This window comes from Mesocricetus auratus, unplaced genomic scaffold (genome assembly GCF_017639785.1).
Source record: "Mesocricetus auratus isolate SY011 unplaced genomic scaffold, BCM_Maur_2.0 Super-Scaffold_100042, whole genome shotgun sequence".
NCBI lineage: Eukaryota > Metazoa > Chordata > Mammalia > Rodentia > Cricetidae > Mesocricetus > Mesocricetus auratus.
Genome location: NW_024429219.1, coordinates 341,794 through 360,827, shown reverse-complemented (window position 1 = coordinate 360,827; position 19,034 = coordinate 341,794). Strand labels below are relative to the sequence as shown.

Genomic DNA, 19,034 nt, shown 5'->3' with positions numbered 1-19,034 from the left:
CCATTTTGTATGACTTGAAATAATGATGCCTGAGTTTGCCACCAGACAGCTTTGGTAAGAGCCAGGCCTCAGAGGCAAGCCCCCTGGCAGCCCACATGGCCTTGATATGTTAAGGAGCTAACCCCAAGGTGGTGATATGCCAATGAACCATTAGTCCAAAGTGGCTACCCAATGAAATGATACAGATTAGAACTTTGGAAATGGTCTCTAGAATCACACAGCCAAGGTCCTGTGACATGGCTTCTTTAGCCTGTATTGATACCAAGAAGACTGAACACTAAGATGCAGCCCTGGTCTCAGTGACTGCTGAATTTGCTTGGCCCACTCAGAACTGCCTGTTAGTACAAGCCATTGGCCTATGCTCTTAATGACTGGATTTTCACCAGTGCCATCCTTCCTAGCTTGGTGAGACATCTGGGTTATTTTTGGTTTTGTTTTCCTGGTTTGAGACAGGGTCCCTCTGTGTAGCCCTGACTGTCCAAGAACTCTATTAGTAGTCCAGATTGGCCTCGAACTCACAGAGATTCACCTGCTTCTGCTTTCCAAGTGCAGGGATTAAAGGGATGTGCTGCCACCACCCAGCTGAGACATCTGTTTAGCTTGTGTTTCGACATGATGTTAGGAATGTCTGTGTGAAAAACAGGGCATATTTGAAAGACAGACTTGTGTGGGCATCTTAGTTGCCGAGTGCCTTACAGTCCATAGGCTCGTGCTCTCTGAAAAGCCTTAAAAGTGGTCTATTCAGAAACAAAGGGACCTATGTGTAAACCTGAAACAGAAATGGACAGTTGAAACAATCTTCTATGTTTTAAACACACCCAACAGTGGGGTTGGTCACTCAGGCTATTGATACATTAATCACAGATACAAGTTCTGACATTAAAGTATTTTTCTTAGTTAAAAAAAAATAAGACTTGCACACTCTTAACTTAAATATTTTGGGGGGTGGGTGGTAGGGTTTGAGACACAGGTTTTTCTGTGTAGCCCTGGAACTCTCTGAAGAACATTCTGGAGTTGAACTTGAGGGTTCTGCCTGCCTGTGTCTCCCGAGTGCTGGGATTAAAGGTGTGTACCACCACTGCACAGCTTTCCATTTAAAATTCTTATCTACACAAGTTTACAATATTTATAAATAGGTTCCAAGCAAACCGAATCATATTTACCAAACTATTTACAGAGACAAAAAATACTATCTAAGTTAGCTGACTTGAAAATCAAGTCAATCTCAGACTTGTACAAAGGACAAAAACAGGAGACGTAACAGAATGGAACTTTGTCCAAACAATACAATGGCAATTTTGGCAAATAACATTTTGATGGCAATACACAGATGAACTGAACAGTCTGCGGACAGGGCTGTGCAGAGCATTCAAGCTGGGCAGTGTGCTGCATAGGGGCAGAACGCAGTTCTATAAACTCATCAAGTGAGGAGGCCCCCTGCCCTCACACCCCAGTTGGCTGACAGGTGGCATTACATTGGCTGGAGGTGTGTGTAGGGTGCAGATGCAACCTACAAACCCATAACCAGATGCCCCTGGGCAGGCCTTACACTAGACCACTAATGAGCACACTCTCCAAGGCATGATATGGATGTTGTTGTTAGCTGCCTCTGGCCCATCAGTTAGTGGACTGAGGTCCCAAGGCCTCAACAGTAATTGGATAAACCAGCTCACCCCAGACAATTGGCCACATTGTCCAGGCAGCTTGGCCTGTGTCCGAAGAGGTCACAGCACATGCAATGACATCAGGGAATACCCTCCTTGCGCTGGCAGCACTGGGAGGGTGGCGCTGACCAATCATAGACATAGGAGAGGCGCAATTGCACCTCTTGCTTGCACAATCGGCCCTCGTGAAGCAGCATCTGTTGCTTCTCCAGCATGTCCTCCGGGCTCTGCTTGTGTGTCACCAGGTACTGATTGTTGCAGCCCCGTGATTTGTACTCTGTGTCAAAGCGTGGGTCGTGCTCCCTCTGCACATCAACTGGTGCCAGCCAGGCGCCCAGCGATACATCTTCACTGTGCCACGCGTGAAGGTATTCACGGCTGAGGCGCAGGTAATGCACCAGGTCCGAAGAGAGGATGTACCCACCGCCCAGAGCATAGGGTAGGTAGTAGTCGCAAAGTTGCCAGGCAGCTTCTCGCCAGCGACCTCCCGGCTTGACTCGTCCACGCCCAGAAAAGAAGCCCCAATAGAGGCGACGGCGGCGTGCAGGCTCACGTGCGCGTAGCTCCGCCAGTAGAGCATCCAGGCGCGCAAAGGAGTCGTCGTCTGCTTTGAGCACGAACTCGAAGTCCACGTGCTCGTCCAGCCAAGTCAACATGGCCAGGACCTTGGCTGTAAGGTTCTCGTAGGCATCACGCAGGGAGGGCAGCAGCAGCAGGTCCCCGTGCTGTGCTTGCTCGAGCTCAAGCGTACGCCGCTCCTCTGAGCCCAGGCCACTGGTGCCCACAGCAAAGCGTGCCCACACATCCTTAGGGCCACCGCGCCTCCCCTGTGCCAGCCACGTGCTGCGCACCGCGCTGCGGCGCTCAACCGCACGGGGCGCACTAGCCACCAGCACTGCCAGGAAGGCCTTAGCGCGGGGTTGAGCGGCTCCGGCTGCAGCTGCGGGCGTCTCGCCCTCGGAAGTACAGCGCGCCAAATACAACAGAGTGGTGCTGCAAAACGCTAGGCCGCTTAGGGCCAGCACCACCCGGCGCCGCCAAGCGCGCCGGAGTACCTTCATGGTGCGGGCGGGAGGTCGCCGAGCACGCAGGCGCGGACGCTGGAAGGCGCCTGCGCTACTCGGAGACCCGTGTAGCGGGCTTGGCCTGGTAGTGGTAGGAGGGGTCCCAAGGCACCCGGTGACTGGGTGCTTGGACTCCCAGGATCTGACATCCAAGGCGGTGTTGAAGGCGAGGCCGGGGTCGGGGGGGTATGGGGGGGGAGTAAGCTTGACACGTCACCTCGCGCACCATTTTAATTGGTTGTTTCTGAGAGGCTGCTTCCGCCCATGAAAAAGATGGCGGCGACGAGATTCACGCCTGAGGCTGTGCCAGCTCTCACGGTTCCCGGTTGTCCTACTCTCCCCTTCCCGGAAGAAAGATGGCCGCGGCCTGATCCTGGGTCCGCGTAAGACTTCGCGGGCGCTCAGCTGCGCTCCCCGGACCCGGCATATCAGAAAGCCGGGGGTGAGTGAGGGGGGTCCCTGAAGCTGCTTTGTGAGGGGCGAGCTTGGAAGGCCACTCTTCCACCGTTTGGGTCGCTTTGGGTCTGAGCCTGCTTGACCCCGCGGTCGCCCTCTTGCCCGACTGCTTCTTCCGGAACTCACGGTGCCTCGGGGTACTGAGGCTCGGGACTCTGTTACCGGCTGGCGTTGTGACCTCAGCTTGTGGTCCAGCATCCTTGACTCGGTTTCATCTTCGGTAAAATGTGCGCCATGAGTTCTAGCAGTACGACTTGGAAATTGAAGGCCTGTGTAAAACCTTCATACCTAGCCCAGCTTTGGTGGTAGTTCTCTTTGGTACTTTTGAGTGAAGTTGCTAAACTGACAGCGCTTTTATTTATTTTTATTTACTTTCTTATTTTTGTGTTGCCGGAGGAGATCGAATCCCGGACCGTACAAATGCTGGACAAGCCCCCTAACAGCTTTTGAAATGTTTTAGACTATGTTGTTGTTGTTTAGATTGTGATGGTCTTTTTTTCCGATTTTTTTTCTTTTGCTCCCTTTGCTGTTATTATTGTTAGTTTTGAGACTGGGTCTCATGTACCCCAGATTGGCCTGACTTTATTAGGTTGCTGAAGCTGAACTTGAACTCTTGATCCTCTTGCCTGTAATCCCAGCATGCAGGAGGTTTGCCACACTTTCAAGGTCAGCCTGGTCTACTTGGCAAGTTCCTGATCAAGCAAGGCTGCATAGTGAGACCCTGTCTCAAAATAAAACAAACGCAAGTAAACAAAAAGAAATGTCTGGTTTCACCAGAATTATAAGGATGGCAAAGAAGTACAAGTATTTCCCCAACCACCCTGTGGGTCCAGAAGTTACAGCAAAATTTAACTTACAAATTAGACCCAGGCAGAGATTAACAACTAATCATAAAATGGAACAGTTGTGACTTACTTTGATAAATATATTGTCATTGGACTGTGTGGTTGATCGTAGGTTAAGAGGTACGATTGTCACCTCTGTTGCAGGTGTTAGTAGCTTCCCTGTTGACTACTTGTTATGTATAGGGGCTATGACAAAATGAAGCTCCTTGAAATCTAGAATTAGGGATTTCAGGTCAGGTGGGGAGGAAGAGAGCAGCTGCCGAACTTAATTAGCCATGTAACAGACTTTCGCATTAATATAAATGACCATTGTGGGCTAGCAGTGGGAAATGTTGCTCTGGGGCAGAATACTTGCCTAGCATGGGTAAGTAAAAAAAAATTGTGAGCCAATATGAGGAAGTCAGTTGATTGAGTCCTGGTTGTTTAGGGTTGCTTTTTACATAAAGATATATGAGTAAACTATTCCACATCAAAATAATTAGAATTGAGAACTTTGTTCTTTCAAGGAGCAAAGTACAATTAATACCAGGAGGAGATGGCCTTGGTTCTGTTGTTTCCATGGCCAGAAGAGTAGAGATATCATGAATAAAGCCACATCTCAGGGCTTCTTGCCTTGGATAACAACAGACTCCTTTAGCTCCTGGCTCTTGGTAGTCTTTACTTCCCAGGGCACACCTTAAGTACTATTCCAATGGCTTTGCTCTATGCTTCTGTGTAGTATTTAGTCCGTCTCCAATGCTCTGGAAACAGCATTGATTGAATGTCTTCAGGTGCTAATAGCTTGACAATGTTGGGATAAAGAAACTAAGTCAGACAGGGTCCTTTCCAGGCTACTGCACATAGGTTGTGGGACCAGGATGCACCTAGAAAGCCAGAAAATTGGCAGGAAGATAGACTGTGGGTAGGAGTAAATGTGTTTTCCATGTTCTGGTCAAATAAGACTTCCTGGGCACTAGAAAGGTAAAAATCCCTGAGGCAAAACATAGATGAATAGAAACAGGTTAAATTAAGTTAGAAGGGCTAGTGGAACAAGCCTAAGCTAAGGATGAACTTTCATGATGAAAATAAGTCTCTGTGTCTTAATTTGGGAGCTGGTTGGCAGGCCAAAGAACATTTCTACTATATTCCTCCAGTTTTCTTTTTAAAAATTAAAAGTACCCATTTGTTGTCTTTCCTTTTTCCTTTTCCCTCTTCATCTTTTTTTCTGTGGTACTGGGGATCGACCCCCCCCCCCAGGACTAACCATTGAGCAACAGTCCCAGCTTCATATGTGTGGATTTTGTTTTTTGTTTTTTTTTAAGACAGGATATTACTGTTTATCTGTGACTGGCTCACAGTTTACACTGTAGACCAGACTGGCCTTGAATTCATAGAGATCCACCTATGACTAATTTCTATGTGAATGTCATCATACCCTGCTTGAATATGCGGTCGGTCCTGATTATTAAATCATGTTATAAAATAAATATGCCCTTCCTGTCCCCCAAACAGTGTTTCTCTGTGCAGCCTTGGCTGTTCTGAAACTTGATCTGTAAACCAAGCCAGCCTCAAACTCAGAGATTCACCAAGTGCTGGGATGTGCTATCACCAACTGGCCTAGTCTGTCTTCTTTGTAGACTGTCAGGTTGAGCCTGCTGTCCACCTTCAGCTTTCTTGACAGTGCTAGTAACTCAGAACCCTCGTAGTATCCTAGGCTCTAGTCTGAATTGTGATTCTCCTCTCCTCCTTACTGCTACTTCTGGTTCACACCTTGCAGGAGTCCCATGGTCTGGCTGGTAGCAATGACGTCCAGGCAGAGTTCACTCTGCGGTCTGGCTGCTCATAGCCTCTGGCTCTTGGGCCTTGTCCTCCTGATGGATGCATCTGCTAGACCTGCCAACCACTCATCCACTCGGGAAAGAGCAGCCAACAAGGAGGAAAATGAGATCCTACCCCCGGACCACTTGAACGGGGTGAAACTAGAGATGGATGGACACCTGAACAGGGACTTCCACCAAGAGGTTTTCCTGGGGAAAGATATGGATGGGTTTGATGAGGACTCGGAGCCAAGGAGAAGCCGGAGGAAGCTGATGGTCATCTTTTCCAAGTAGGTGTCTCACATGTCCCCTGCAAATGCGCGTCAAGGAATACAGCATTTGAGATGATGATCCAGTGCCATGAGCTGTTGCTCTAGCACAGAGGTTCTCAACCTGTGGCAAATGCCTTTGGGGATCTAATGACCCTTTTACAGTAGTAGCCTAAGACCATTGGGAAATACAGATATTGATATTATGATTCATAACCATAACAAAATTACGGTTATAGAGTAGCAGCAAAAATAATTTTATGGTTGGCATTTATTACAACATGAGGAACTGTATTAAAGGGTTGAAACGTTAGAAATGTTGAGAACCACCGCTCTCACTAGCACCTTGCACTTTGATAGGACTTGTAGGGCCAAAGCTGATGCCTAGGCCTTCATCGCCAGGAAGACTTCAGGGTAGACTTCGCCCCCTGCCCCACCTCTTAAGGATTTTGTGAATGACAATTGAAAAGCATAAAATCAGACCAAGTGAAAAGTGGAGGGGTTCTAGCAGGTTATAATTCCAGGTAGAGTAGGTATGGTCCAGGGCTGTCTAGGAAAAAGTCTAACAAACCAATGGGTCAAGAGCTGATGAGGGGAGGGGGACACAGGCTCCCTTGATCTCCCTCCCTCCCTCTCTGCCTCCCTTTCTCCCTCCCTCTCTCTCTTCTTCTGAGATAAGATCTCACTGTTTGGTTCTGGGTGACCTTGGACTCACAAGTGATTCACCTGCTTCTGCTTGCTTGCTGCTTTTTTGTGTGTTTTTTTGAGACAGGATCTCTCTAGTATATAGCTCTGACTATCCTGGAACTCACTGTGTAGACCAGGCTGACCTCTGCCTCCCAAATCCTGGGATTAAAGACATGTGCCATCCCATCCGGCTCTATCTCTGCTTACTCACTGCCAGGATAAAGGTGTCTGCAACCATGTCTGCCTTTTCCCCCTCCTTTTCTTACTAAGTTCTGCATTTACTTCTGTTTTGAAGCTTGAGACCAATTTTATTAGCGTTTAAAAGAAAAATAACCCAGGGAAAGCAAGCTGTAAATCTCAGCAGTTGACTAAAGAGAAACATACAAGAGAGAAGCCAAAAAGCCATGCCATTTGAGTTACTGGCATGGAGGTCCACCACATGACAGCAGGCAGCCGCACAGTAGGGAGGTACGGGGCTTTAGAGAAAGAGTAAGGAAGCCCAAAGGATGAGAAAAAACATACTTAGTTTCTAAGCATCCAAAAGAAAGAGACAGAAGAAAAGAAAACCAGAAAGTTTCATCTTTCTGAGTTAGGGTTCTGTGGGCAGACTAAACTTCATCGTAGCCCAGCTCATAAGGACTACGCATATTTATTTATTTATTTACTTACTTACTGTGTGTGTGTTATATATGGAAATAGAGGACAGCTTGCATGAGTTGGTTCTCTCATTCTACCATGTGGGTTCAGCCTGACAGTGGTGGCAAACACCTTCAATCCCAGCACTCAGGAGGTAGATGCAGGCAGAGCTCTGTGAGTTTGAGGTCAGCCAGGTCTACAGTGCGAGTCCAGGACAGCCAGGGCTGTTACACAGAGAAACCCTGTCTCGAAAAACCAAAAAAAAAAGAAAGAAAGAAAAAAAAAGAAAAACCAAAATGAATGGTTAATGAATTAATAATTAAATAATTATTAACAAATAATTAAATGAAGGGTTGTGATTCTACCCATTGTACCTTACATGGGAGAGAGTTTTTTCCTGGCGATGATCTGTTCTGTCCTCAAGTAGCAGCTCCTGACTTAATTGTTCCCCTAGTGAACTCCTAGCCTCTGGGTTTTCTACAACACTTCCAAATGGAATGAGTTGCTCTTTGTGGCAGGTTCACAGCTACCTGTGTAATACGTAGACTCAGCAACATTTGCCTTTCTGTTGAGGATCCTAGAGCCCGGTCTGATGCATGCCATTTAATGCCTGCTTCTAGCGTAGATGTGAACACTGACCGGAGGATCAGCGCTAAGGAGATGCAACACTGGATTATGGAGAAAACAGCAGAACATTTCCAGGAGGCTGTCAAGGAAAACAAACTACACTTTGGGGCTGTGGATCCTGATGGTGATGGTACAGTGGGGCCAAGTTGCAAAGCTAGGTGAAGTGGGTGGAGTCAGGCAGAACGGACCTGACAGATATCCCCAGGCTAAGGGACAGAAAGGTAGAAGAGGGTACAGTAGGAGTAGGGATGCTCAAGGCATGAGTTAGTTTCTGACAGTAGCTGTGTGCTTGTTTGAACTAAAGGACATAGCAAGTACCACACTGACCTAAGTGGTTTTTGTAAAATCCTGTATGTATGTGTATGCATGGGTGTGGGTGGACACAGTGTGCATATTCATCAGAGTTCAGAGCCAGCTTATGCCAAAGGCTCTGTCTGTGCTGCCCACTCCTGGGAGTATAGATGGGCCTCCACATCTGCCCAGCTTTTACGTAGATGCTAGGGATTCAAATTCTGGTCTTCATGTTTGCACAGGAAGTGCTTTATTCCCCAAGTCATCTCCCCAGCTGTGACCCAAGTATTTTAACTGAAAAGTAATGCTAGATCCTAGTTTACAATCGCAGTGTTCAGGAATCTGAAACAAGAATCTTAAGAGTTCAGAGCCAACCTGGGCTACATACTGAGACTACCCCAATAGCCTCCCTGGTGTTCTCACACTGTGTGCTGCCAGCCATTATTTCTCTTGGCCCTGAGAGATGAAAGTTCCAGATGACTCTACTGTGAGGAAGTGGATATAGGGTACTGACCAAAGGTGTGGGCTGTGTGCTGATTGGATATCTCGAGCTGTGCATATCCTCAGCCTCTCCTAGTATTAGGCAGTCAGCACAGAGGAGTTTGTACTCTCTGCTCTGTGGCTACCTGCGGCCCAAGGATTTCTAACAGATGTCCTAAAATAACTGTCTTTTTCATGACCATAGGCTATGTGTCCTGGGATGAATATAAAGTGAAGTTTTTGGCAAGCAAAGGCCACAATGAGAGGGAAATTGCTGACGCCATCAGGAACCACGAGGAACTCAAAGTGGATGAGGAGAGTGAGTGCTGAGTACCAGCCAGCTGGATGCTGGGTCACTGTGCTGGCATAGGGAGTGGGGGATGTGGGATCTGGTGTTTTAAAGTAGAGGCAGAGGGGACCTAAATCCAGTAAGAGAGATCTTTAGTAGAAGGAGCAGCCCTTGTCAAGGCCTTGAGTCACCAGAACTGGGGAGTGACATCCACAACATTCAGCAGTGTCCTGGGATCTCAAGAGTGACACCACTTCTAGATGGAGATGTGAACACTCTGGTTTGGAGGTAATGTCACACATGCTGGTCTTTGGGACATGGAGCAGAACTTGGAGAAAGCTGGGAGCAATAGGAAGCCCTCAGGGGCAATCATCAGGAAGGGAAGTCTGGATAGCTGGTTTGTAAAGCATAAGTAAAAGACCTTACTTGTTACTGCCTCCAGTTCTGAACTCCTTCCCCTTTCACCTCATTACCTGGTCATATCTGGTGATTCATTCACAGCCCTTATCTGGCTCTGTGAAGGGTAAGGACTTGTATCCTGTTACTCCCAGTATGTCACCATGGGCTGGTCACATTATATGTAGTTCTTGGCATATGTCCACACACTGTACACCTGTGCTCCACCACCTCAGTCTATCTGTGCAGCTGACCTCAATAGAGGCCACAGTCTACAAAACACCTTTCTAGCAGCACAGAAACCCTGGAAACCTTTACTGACTGTGATCACCCACATCGAGTACCAGGATGACCAGTTGATGACCATTATTTTAATTCTATCTTTTTTTTTTCTCTATTTCTTTCCTCTATCTTTTTTTTCTCTATTTCTTTCCTCTTCGTTTTTTTCTTTTTTGCTGTTGTTGTTATTGTTTGTTTGTTTGTTTTTTGTTTTTCGAGACAGGGTTTCTCTGGCTTTCCAGGAGTTTGAACTCTAGAACAAGCTGGCCTCAAAATCACATCCACCTGCTTCTGGCCCAGCTTGCTTGCTTCTTGCTTCCTTCCTTCCTCCTTTTTTTTTTTTTTTTTTTTGACAAGATTTTACACTGTAGGTGAGATCCTTGAACGTAAAGCAGTTTTCCTGTTTAGCTTCCCCGGTACTGGCATTGTCGGTGAGAGGAATCCTACATGGATAAGTTCTATCCTGTCCTAAACCCTGAATTACCCTCTTCTTCCGCCACAAACAGATTGTCTAATTTTCCTCCACTTAATTCTGTTTTATGTTTCCATAATCCTTCATTTCATGTTGTCATCTGGAGGTTCCTGAAGGTTCTTGTCCTGTTCCTGTGGTAAGGGTAATATATGCCTGTCCAGATTGTAGGCAGTTTTGAAGATGCCTTTCAGAGTTGCTCACGCAGCTATGCCTCTGTGATTTCTTTGGAATGTACTCTGACTCTGGCCACTTTACTTGGTGTCTATCCTGAGTGAGATATGTCACTCCTGTGTCTTGAGCCCTTGGTGTCTCTGTGGAAATTGATCTGCCTTCAGGACTTAGTGTAGGTATTTAGGATTTACACTGTCAAAGATCTCCATGCCTGAGGTCCCTACTTGGACACATCTGGACCTTCTTGAGAATGTTTATTAGCTACTTTTCTATTGTGATAAAACACTACCAAAGGCAACCTCGAAAGACTTTATTTGGGCTTATGGTTCCAGAAGGTTAGAGTCCATAGTGGCAGCAGATAGTAAGTATGGTGGCAGGAGCAGGAAACGTAGAACTTGTATCTTGAACTATAAGCGTAAAGCAGAGAGTGAACTGAAAGAGGGCAAGACTAAATACTCAAAAGCCCGCTGCCAGTGATTTATTTCCAGCAAGGCCTCAACTCCTAAACCTCCCCAAACAATGTCATCAACTGAGGATTGCATGTTCAAATGCCTAGACTATGGGAGGCACTTCTCATTAAATCCGCTACATTACACTTCCTGGCTCCCTCATTCTCTTGACCATATCATAAGATTGTGAGGTTCTAGCTGGGCGGTGGTGACTCATGCCTTTAATCCCAGCACTCAGGAGGCAGAAGCAGGTGGATCTCTGTGAGTTCGAGACTAGCCTGGTCTACAAGAGCTAGTTCCAGGACAGCCTCCAAAGCCTCAGAGAAACCCTGTCTCCAAAAACAAAAACAAAACAAAAGATTGTGAGGTTCTGATCAAAGAGACAAAACACCAAGGCTTCTTTAGGAAAACAGCTTTAATGTGCATGCGTAAGCTCAAACAAACTATGTTCATAAAAAACCTAATCCTCAAGTACGGTGAAACAGCTTTTTTAAATGATTTTTGTTTCTTTATCTCCCATGTATGGTAACTGACAATTCTGTTGGTTATTTACAAATCTTAAGGTGGTAAGGGCTGGAGAGTTGGCTCAGTGGTTAAGAGGATTTGTTGCTTTTACAGAGAATCTGGGTTCAATTCCCAGCACCATGTGGTGACTCACAACCATCTGTAACTTTGGTTACAGGGGAATCTTGACACCCAGGGTACCAGGAACATATGTAAGCAAAACATTTATACTCATAAAATAATAAAATAAATCTAAAATCTCCCAAAGTTTCTGAAATTGTTTATCCAAAGTGAGATAGACTGTCCCAAGAGACGTTTTCTTCTGGGCTGACTGAACAAGGTCAGCTGTAATCTCACAGGAATCCTGTTTTTTTTACAAGCAGGGTGCTCTATCCCATAGGGTACTGTATTCAAAGTGTCTTCTGAAATACAAGGCAGTTTGTTCATTGGAATGCCTTGTAAAATAAAAAAGCAAATTATATACTTCCAAGACGTGATGGCACAGAGTATATATTACTATTTCAAAGGGAAGAAGGTGGGGCATAGTGAAAAACACTGAACTAAAGTAAGACTGAAGTCCAGCAGGGCAAGTACCAAATCCTATAGCTCCATGTCCAATATCAAAGGGTTTAGATGGCACTGACTCTCTTGCTTTCCTGCCTGCAGCGTACATGTCTTATCTTGGGTTGGTTTAGCTGCCTGTATACAGCTCTCCTTGGCAGATACCCCACTAGTCTGGCACTGTCAACATCTTGGGGATCTCTACTACAACCCAGGCTTCACTTTTTATCAAAAACCTTCAAGGTCCTTTGCCTCAAATTTTGCTCAGGGTTCAAAAAGAGTCAATACAATAAACATTGGATCTAAATCTGAGGGCTATAGGAAAAGAATCTTCTCATACCACATGCTTTCTATACATGTGCTCTTTATTGTTCTTGATTGTACTTTGTTCTAATTCTTTTGTCTTAATTGTCTGTAACTTCTTAGCTCAAATTCTCTGTCTCAATTCTAATTCTGTTTTGTCTCTTCTTCTTCTTCTTCTTCTTCTTCTTCTTCTTCTTCTTCTTCTTCTTCTTCTTCTTCTTCTTCCTCCTCCTCCTCCTCCTCCTCCTCCTCCTCCTCCTCCTCTTCTTTCTTTCTCCTTCATTTTCTTGCTTATTTTTCCTACATTCTTATCCTTTTATATTTTTTGCTAATTTCTACTAGCTTCTCTCTCCATCTGTTACCTCCCTCATCTCCTCTCACCAAAATCTCTCTTCTCCCAGAGGCATGAAGCAAAAGATAAGAATTGCAGAGTTAGTTTTTCATTGGTCAGAAGTACATTCCTAAACTAAACAATAAAGGCAAAGCCATTGCCATGGCAACATAAGGTCCCAAGGCCATAGGAGCAAAACAGACCAGACAGGGAGGGTACAGTGCCCAGTGACAACTTTAAGGCATAAATCCGCTGGGCAGTGGTGGCGTACGCCTTTAATCCCAGCACTCGGTAGGCAGAGGCAGGTGGATCTCTGTGAGTTCGAGGCCGGGCTGGACCGACAGCTTCCAAAACAATACAGAGAAACTCTGTCTCGTAAAACCGAAAAAAAAAAAAAAGACATAAATCCATTGTTGCAAATGAAGAATTGGCATGCTTTTCTTAGGAACCTTGGCTGGGCATCTGTGGCTGTGTACATAGCTGTAAGGTTTCAAACTTATGATGTATTTACAGAAGGCCTTTAGTCTAGTTTGAACTTGGTCTTAGATTGAAAGTGAGTTAATTGTGTGCAGTTAACCTGAGTAAGAGAACAAGGCAGGGCTGTTAAATGTCCATAGTCTTTGTTAGACAAATAGATTCAGTTATAAGGCATGTCCCAGTATATTTTTTACATATAAAAATTATATAGCCAAAGAAAGTCATCTTCTAGACTACCCACAGATATATGTGCCCAGTAGATGGAATATTTTCATGAGATAAACACACAAGCAGTGGGAAAACACTCAGCTATTCCAGGAAAGAAATGAATTTCTTAGGAAAGAATGAAGTGACTTAAGAGAGAAATTACAGACAGGAACAGCCAGTGACCCCATCAGGAATCATGCATCTGGGGGTCAACCTGTTAAGCACTATTTAATACCTGCTGTATCTCTCATGGCCCCTGACAAATTTATATTTCACTCAATGGCCTCTCAGGGCCTCCCTGCCACAAGCTGTCTGGCCTCAGCAGCGAAAGTTTCAGAAATGAAACTGTAGAGGAGTCAGCTGGGTTACCTGAGTAGGGGCATGAGGATTGAGAAAAGGCAGATAAAAGAAACAGAGACAGAAACACAGAATAGTTGGGAGAACTGCCCAGTCCATGTCTTTCAGCACACCGGACAGCCCTGAGTTTAATTTAGACCCTGCTTCTATACAGACTAGAGGCAAAACAGAACAAAGAGCAGCATAGTCAAATAACCAGCTCCCTGCACTGTCCTTGAATCGAGGAGCAGCCAGGTTCACTATCATGTGAGTCCTGTTAGCAGCAAGCAGCTTCATTCCCTATCTCTATGTGCTTTTTGGCTGGCATCAGAAGCTTGTTCATTAGATAATATGCTCTTTTTCATGGGCTTAATCAGAATTTTCTCACGGCTCTAAAGGAGACTGAAACGTAAGTCAGAATAGACTCCAGATGGAAACTGAGTCACTTGAGGGTTCTCACACTCTTGGATCTCTTATGTTTCTAAAGCCAGTACCACATGGTTGACACTACAAAATTCAGCTGCCAGCTTGGAATGGTTCCCCCTTGAACCACATTAGTAGTAGTTTTTGTTTTCTGTTTCTTTCTAGGAGCACTTGGACTGGTCCTAGAGGGGTGGCTTTGCTTCATAATCTCCTTTGTATAATGCCAGTGGGCCTTCCTCAGCGCATGGTGGGAGTCTTGGTAGAGAAGTTTGCCTTCTATCACTTCTTTGTTTTTATTTTTGCTGTTAGAGACAATCATTCAAATGAGTTGCCTACTTGAGCTTCCCAAGCAGCTGGGACTACAGGGTTGTGCCAATTGTCTCATTCCCCATCATTCATTAAAAGAGTCCTGTTAGGTTAGATTAATATAGGAAATACTGTGCATGAAGGCCACTTGTCTGGTCTGTGGTGATCAGGTACTTAATGGGTCGTGGCACGGCTGCCACAATCAGGATGTGGCCAGAGGCAGACTTAGGACGATGGGGTAAGGCCATGAAGGCAGGCAAGGACTCTTAGGGTTCCTGGAGCTGAGCAACTTGGAAGACTAGGCAATAGGACATAGTCACTGACTGTGTTGAGTCCCAGATGGGGAAAGATTCACTTCTGCCCTGGGAACATGGGAGACATGAGAGAATGCATAGGCAATCACTTCTAGAGTCCATGGGAAGCTTGGCTCACTACCTCAGTCATTTCTAGAAACTGGGTTTTTTGCATTCTGTGCTCTCCGAATGATAATGCACATGAAAAACAGAGAAAGGAACAAAAGTGACACCTTTGTTCCTATAGACGTCAATAAGGGTGAGTCAGCCTCAGTCTCGGTGAAATTTCCATTTCTGATGAGGAATAAACAGTTTGGAGCGTGCAGGGAAGGTGAGTTGGGCAGTGTTCAGGGGTCCTATTTGTCCCCTCCCAAGGTCCAGGCTCCTCTAGGTGGGCTAGCATCCTTAGTCTTGAACCTGGCAAATGATGGCTCTCATGAGCTCAAGTAAAACCTTATGGGTGCTTGCATTAGTGTCCAGCATGCCTAGGTATTCACAAATGTGCCTCTCGCAGCACAGGAAGTCCTTGAGAACCTCAAAGGTCGCTGGTATCAGGCAGACAATCCACCTGCAGACCTGCTGCTGACTGAGGAGGAGTTCCTTTCATTCCTTCACCCTGAGCACAGCCGAGGCATGCTCAAGTTCATGGTCAAGGAGATTGTTCGGGACTTGGGTAAGGCATGTTCTCACTGTGACACTGTTCTAGGCCTGAGGGTGACCAATGGGCTGGGAACACTACACTGCTGAAAGGTATACCAAGCCCCAGGGTGGGTGGGCTTGTCCTGTTTTGGTTTCTAAGGAGATTCTTAAATGGTACTCTGTGAGTTTTAGGTAAAGCCCAAGCTGAACACTACCTCCCTCCAACCCTTTATCTATAGACCAGGATGGCGATAAGCAGCTGTCCCTGCCCGAGTTCATCTCATTGCCGGTGGGCACCGTTGAGAACCAGCAAGGCCAAGACATTGATGACAATTGGGTGAAAGACAGGAGAAAAGAGTTTGAGGAACTGATTGATTCCAACCATGATGGGATTGTGACCATGGAGGAGCTGGAGGTGAGTAAGGGTGCTTATAAATGTTGGTGTGTTCCAGGAATGGCCCTGGGTTTGGAGGCGGTGGGCTAATCCTACAGTAAGGACCCAAAGGAAAGGGGGCTTGCCAACGTGATGACCTGAGACAGTGGGCATCAGCATTAGTACTCAGACTGAGGAGATGGGAAGGTCTTGTGAAACCTGCTGACTATGGGCCATTGGCCTTTAGAAAGCAACTCCCAGTAGGGCATTGGTGGCGCACGCCTTTAATCCCAGCACTCGGGAGGCAGAGGCAAGTGAGTTCAAGACCAGCCTGGTCTACAAAAGCTAGCTCCAGGACAGCCTCTGAAGCCACAGAGAGACCCTGTCTCGATAAACCAAAAAAAAAAAAAAAAAGGAAAACAACTCCCTGGTTTGTAGAAGGCATCTAGGAATTGGTTTTGGTGCTCAGGATGAAACCCAGGACCTGTAAACATGCTAAACAATTGTTCTATCACAGAGCTATATTCTAGCTCTGTGTTAAGGGATTCTTAAGGCCCCTTCTGTATGGGAACAGAAGAGAAAACTCATACTAGCCCCACTTCTGAAGTGACTTCTGGGTTAGTATGTAGGTATGGGGGCTGTGGGCACAGGACCCCCTTATTGATAGGGAGTCAGGTATAGGCCACTGACTTGTGTCTGGATCTCACAGAACTACATGGACCCCATGAATGAATACAATGCCCTCAATGAAGCCAAACAGATGATTGCCATTGCCGATGAGAACCAGAATCACCACCTGGAGCCTGAGGAGATTCTCAAGTATAGCGAGTTCTTCACTGGCAGCAAGCTGATGGACTATGCCCGCAATGTGCATGAGGAGTTCTGAGCATGCCTCTCAACCCTCAACGGGGGCCAGGCCACCAGTCTCCTGTCTGACCCTTCCTACAGCTTGAGGGAGAGGCCTGTGGTCTAATGAGACCTGTGGTTGACTTGTGTCCCCGGGTGGGTCTGAAATGCTACCTACCATGTGTCTGGGAATTACCATGACCCCTAAAAGTGCTGTCCCAGAACCTTCTTTCTTATGCTGTGTCTATATGCTCTGGCTCAGCCCCTGCCACAGCATGGCCCAGACTTATTAAAGATATGCTTAATAGGCTATGTGTCTTCTCTAGCATGTGTCTGAGGCAGCAGCCCTTCTGTACCAGCTATGAGCTAAGCTGCATTTGCTTGACCAAATCTCTCTCAGTTGTTAACGTTCTACTTCTGAGAACTGTTTGGAGTGGTTGGTTCAGGTGAAGGTGCTGCACATATCAGGGCCAGGAGCTGTGCCTCTCCATGGGCTTACCACACTGTGGGAAATAAAAGCAACTCTTACAACTTCCTTGAAAACTGAAAGATTAACATAAAATTAGATCACATTTCTCTGGAAGTAATCAGCCCCACAGTTCTGCAGGTACTATCTCTTTGATAAGGTCTGGTAGACCATGGGGGTAGGATCTTCCTCAAACTCCTCAGAACCTTGCAGGATCCTATCCTCCCCTGTGAGGAAGTACAGATATTTGTTGTCACAAGAATTGTTACTTTAAAATAGAATTGCCTTTTTCTCATATTTTCTTTTTCTTTCTCTCTCTCTGTCTTTGTTTTTCTTTCTTTCTTTCTTTTTCCCCAGACAGGTCTTCTCTATGTAACAGCCTTGGCTGTTCTGGAACTCACTCTGTAGGCCAGGCCAGGCTGGCCTCTAACTCACAGAGATCTGCATACCTCTGTCTCCCGAGTGCTGGGATTAAAGACATGTGCCACCATTGCCCAGCAACACATTGTCATTCTTTAGATGAAAAAAGAAAACACTGTGGCTAGGTAGCTTACTTACACTAGATGCTTTTGAGGTGGACACTGGTTAAATGGGTTTATAGTTTTCAGTAAACATTAATTCTCCTCATGGAAGAAGTAAAAATAGGACCTGAAGGCAAGGCATGAAAGATGGAATTTCATGCATGAGAAAAGTTATGTGGATCAAGTTGGGCCTTGAGATTGGGATCCGTAGCAGAGTCTGAGCTGGTCAAGATCCCAGGGCCAGTGTTGTTGAAGGTCTGTTTTGGTGCTCAGGGCCACTGCCTTGGTATTAAAAACGATGGATCAGGAGTGTCAAGCAATTGACACCTCATCACAATCCTAGCCCTGCTCTACATTACCTGTATGACTCAGTTTTTTTTCCACAGGAACCTGCTTTTGTGTATTGGGGTGCGGGGGGGGGCCCCGCATGCAGCATGGCTCCTCATAGTCATGAGGTGGTGGCACCTGAGCTGGTTTCTGGGCAAAGATGAGACTTCAGAACTCAGAAGATAGTGTGAACAAGCAGATCCCAGCCCCTGAGTATCCCAGAGTGGTAGGACACTCTCCTGGAATATGGACCTCTTAGCAGACTATCAGACTTTACCACCATCCTGCACCTGCTCATGGCCTTGGCGTGGAATGTCACAGCTGAGGTGGGGTCCTGGAAGCCAGCTAGATACCCACAGCAGGGAGCTGTTATGTGTTAGCACCTGGTCTTCCAGTCTGGTACTCAAGGGGCAGCAGCCTGTGGGAGTTGTTTTAGGTCCCTTGTTGAACTGAGGGGATGAGTGGGGTTCCACTCCAACCCCTAGTGCCTTAGCCTAGAGCTGTGGTCTCCCTTGCGGGGTTTTTAGGAGCACCAGTCCAGTGGATACAGTTTCCAGGACCATGAAAGCTTCTCAGTCTCACTTTGATTCTGGATGGACGCAGCTTCAAGCAGAAAGGGCCTCTGTGCTGTACAGGTCCTCTGCAGGGAGTCCCTAGGACTGGAGGGGCTCATACAGAGTTCTCTGCGCCTCTGTTCACCTGTGTGCCAATGCTAAGCTCCTTGGCCAGATGTGACAGCCAAGGGCAGCAGAGTTCTGAGGGGAGGAAGGGCACCTTAGAGTGTAGTGATATCCAGTACCTCCAAGCTCCCTGACCTCGGAAGAGACCACGTGTCAAATGTGAGTTTTACCTTCCTTTCTGCTTAGAAAAGGGCTGGGGACACTGCCCAGGATGCCCTGAGGATTCTTCCCCAGGACCTTCATTGTGCTTCAGAAGTGTGGGGAGGGTGGTCTCTGTGACCTCTTTGCCTCCTCTAGCTTTTCCACCTACTTCCTATTCCTAGCCCATCCTTACCTTCCTGGTTAGGAGTTCCCATAAGAGGCCTGGGGACTTCTACTCTCACATGTGATCTTGGGTGGGGGATTTCCAGCCCAAGTCCTGTGTCTCGTTCTGCAGCAGGACTATCCCTGCACCTTTTTTTTTAAGACTTCATCTGTAATCTATGCTGTCCTGGAATTTGTAGTCATGACTTTCTCTCTTGAAAACTTGGATTACAGGTGTGTGCCACTATGCATAGTTAGCATGTAATT

General features: G+C 46.4%; 2 protein-coding genes across 3 annotated transcripts; one reads left to right on the top strand and one right to left on the bottom strand.

The window, feature by feature from the left end:
• Nucleotides 1-874: 874 nt before the first annotated feature.
• Nucleotides 875-2,927, bottom strand: B3galt6 (beta-1,3-galactosyltransferase 6). The gene has a single exon (XM_005079221.4). It carries the CDS (start codon nt 2,723-2,725, stop codon nt 1,745-1,747), a length of 981 nt encoding a protein of 326 aa, XP_005079278.3. The 5' UTR covers nt 2,726-2,927; the 3' UTR covers nt 875-1,744.
• Nucleotides 2,928-3,032: 105 nt separating this feature from the next.
• On the top strand, nt 3,033-16,780 carry Sdf4 (stromal cell derived factor 4). Of its 2 annotated transcripts, none has more exons than XM_013120056.3 (7): nt 3,033-3,170; nt 5,786-6,115; nt 8,038-8,174; nt 9,021-9,134; nt 15,127-15,285; nt 15,491-15,666; nt 16,334-16,780. In XM_013120056.3, the coding sequence occupies exons 2-7, from the start codon at nt 5,793-5,795 to the stop codon at nt 16,508-16,510; spliced, it is 1,086 nt and encodes a 361-aa protein (XP_012975510.2). In that variant the 5' UTR covers nt 3,033-3,170; nt 5,786-5,792; the 3' UTR covers nt 16,511-16,780. The 2 variants fall into 2 exon arrangements, with proteins under 2 accessions (XP_012975510.2, XP_005079276.2); XM_005079219.4 differs by lacking the exon at nt 3,033-3,170 and adding an exon at nt 3,272-3,404.
• The last annotated feature ends 2,254 nt before the right edge of the window (nt 16,781-19,034 follow it).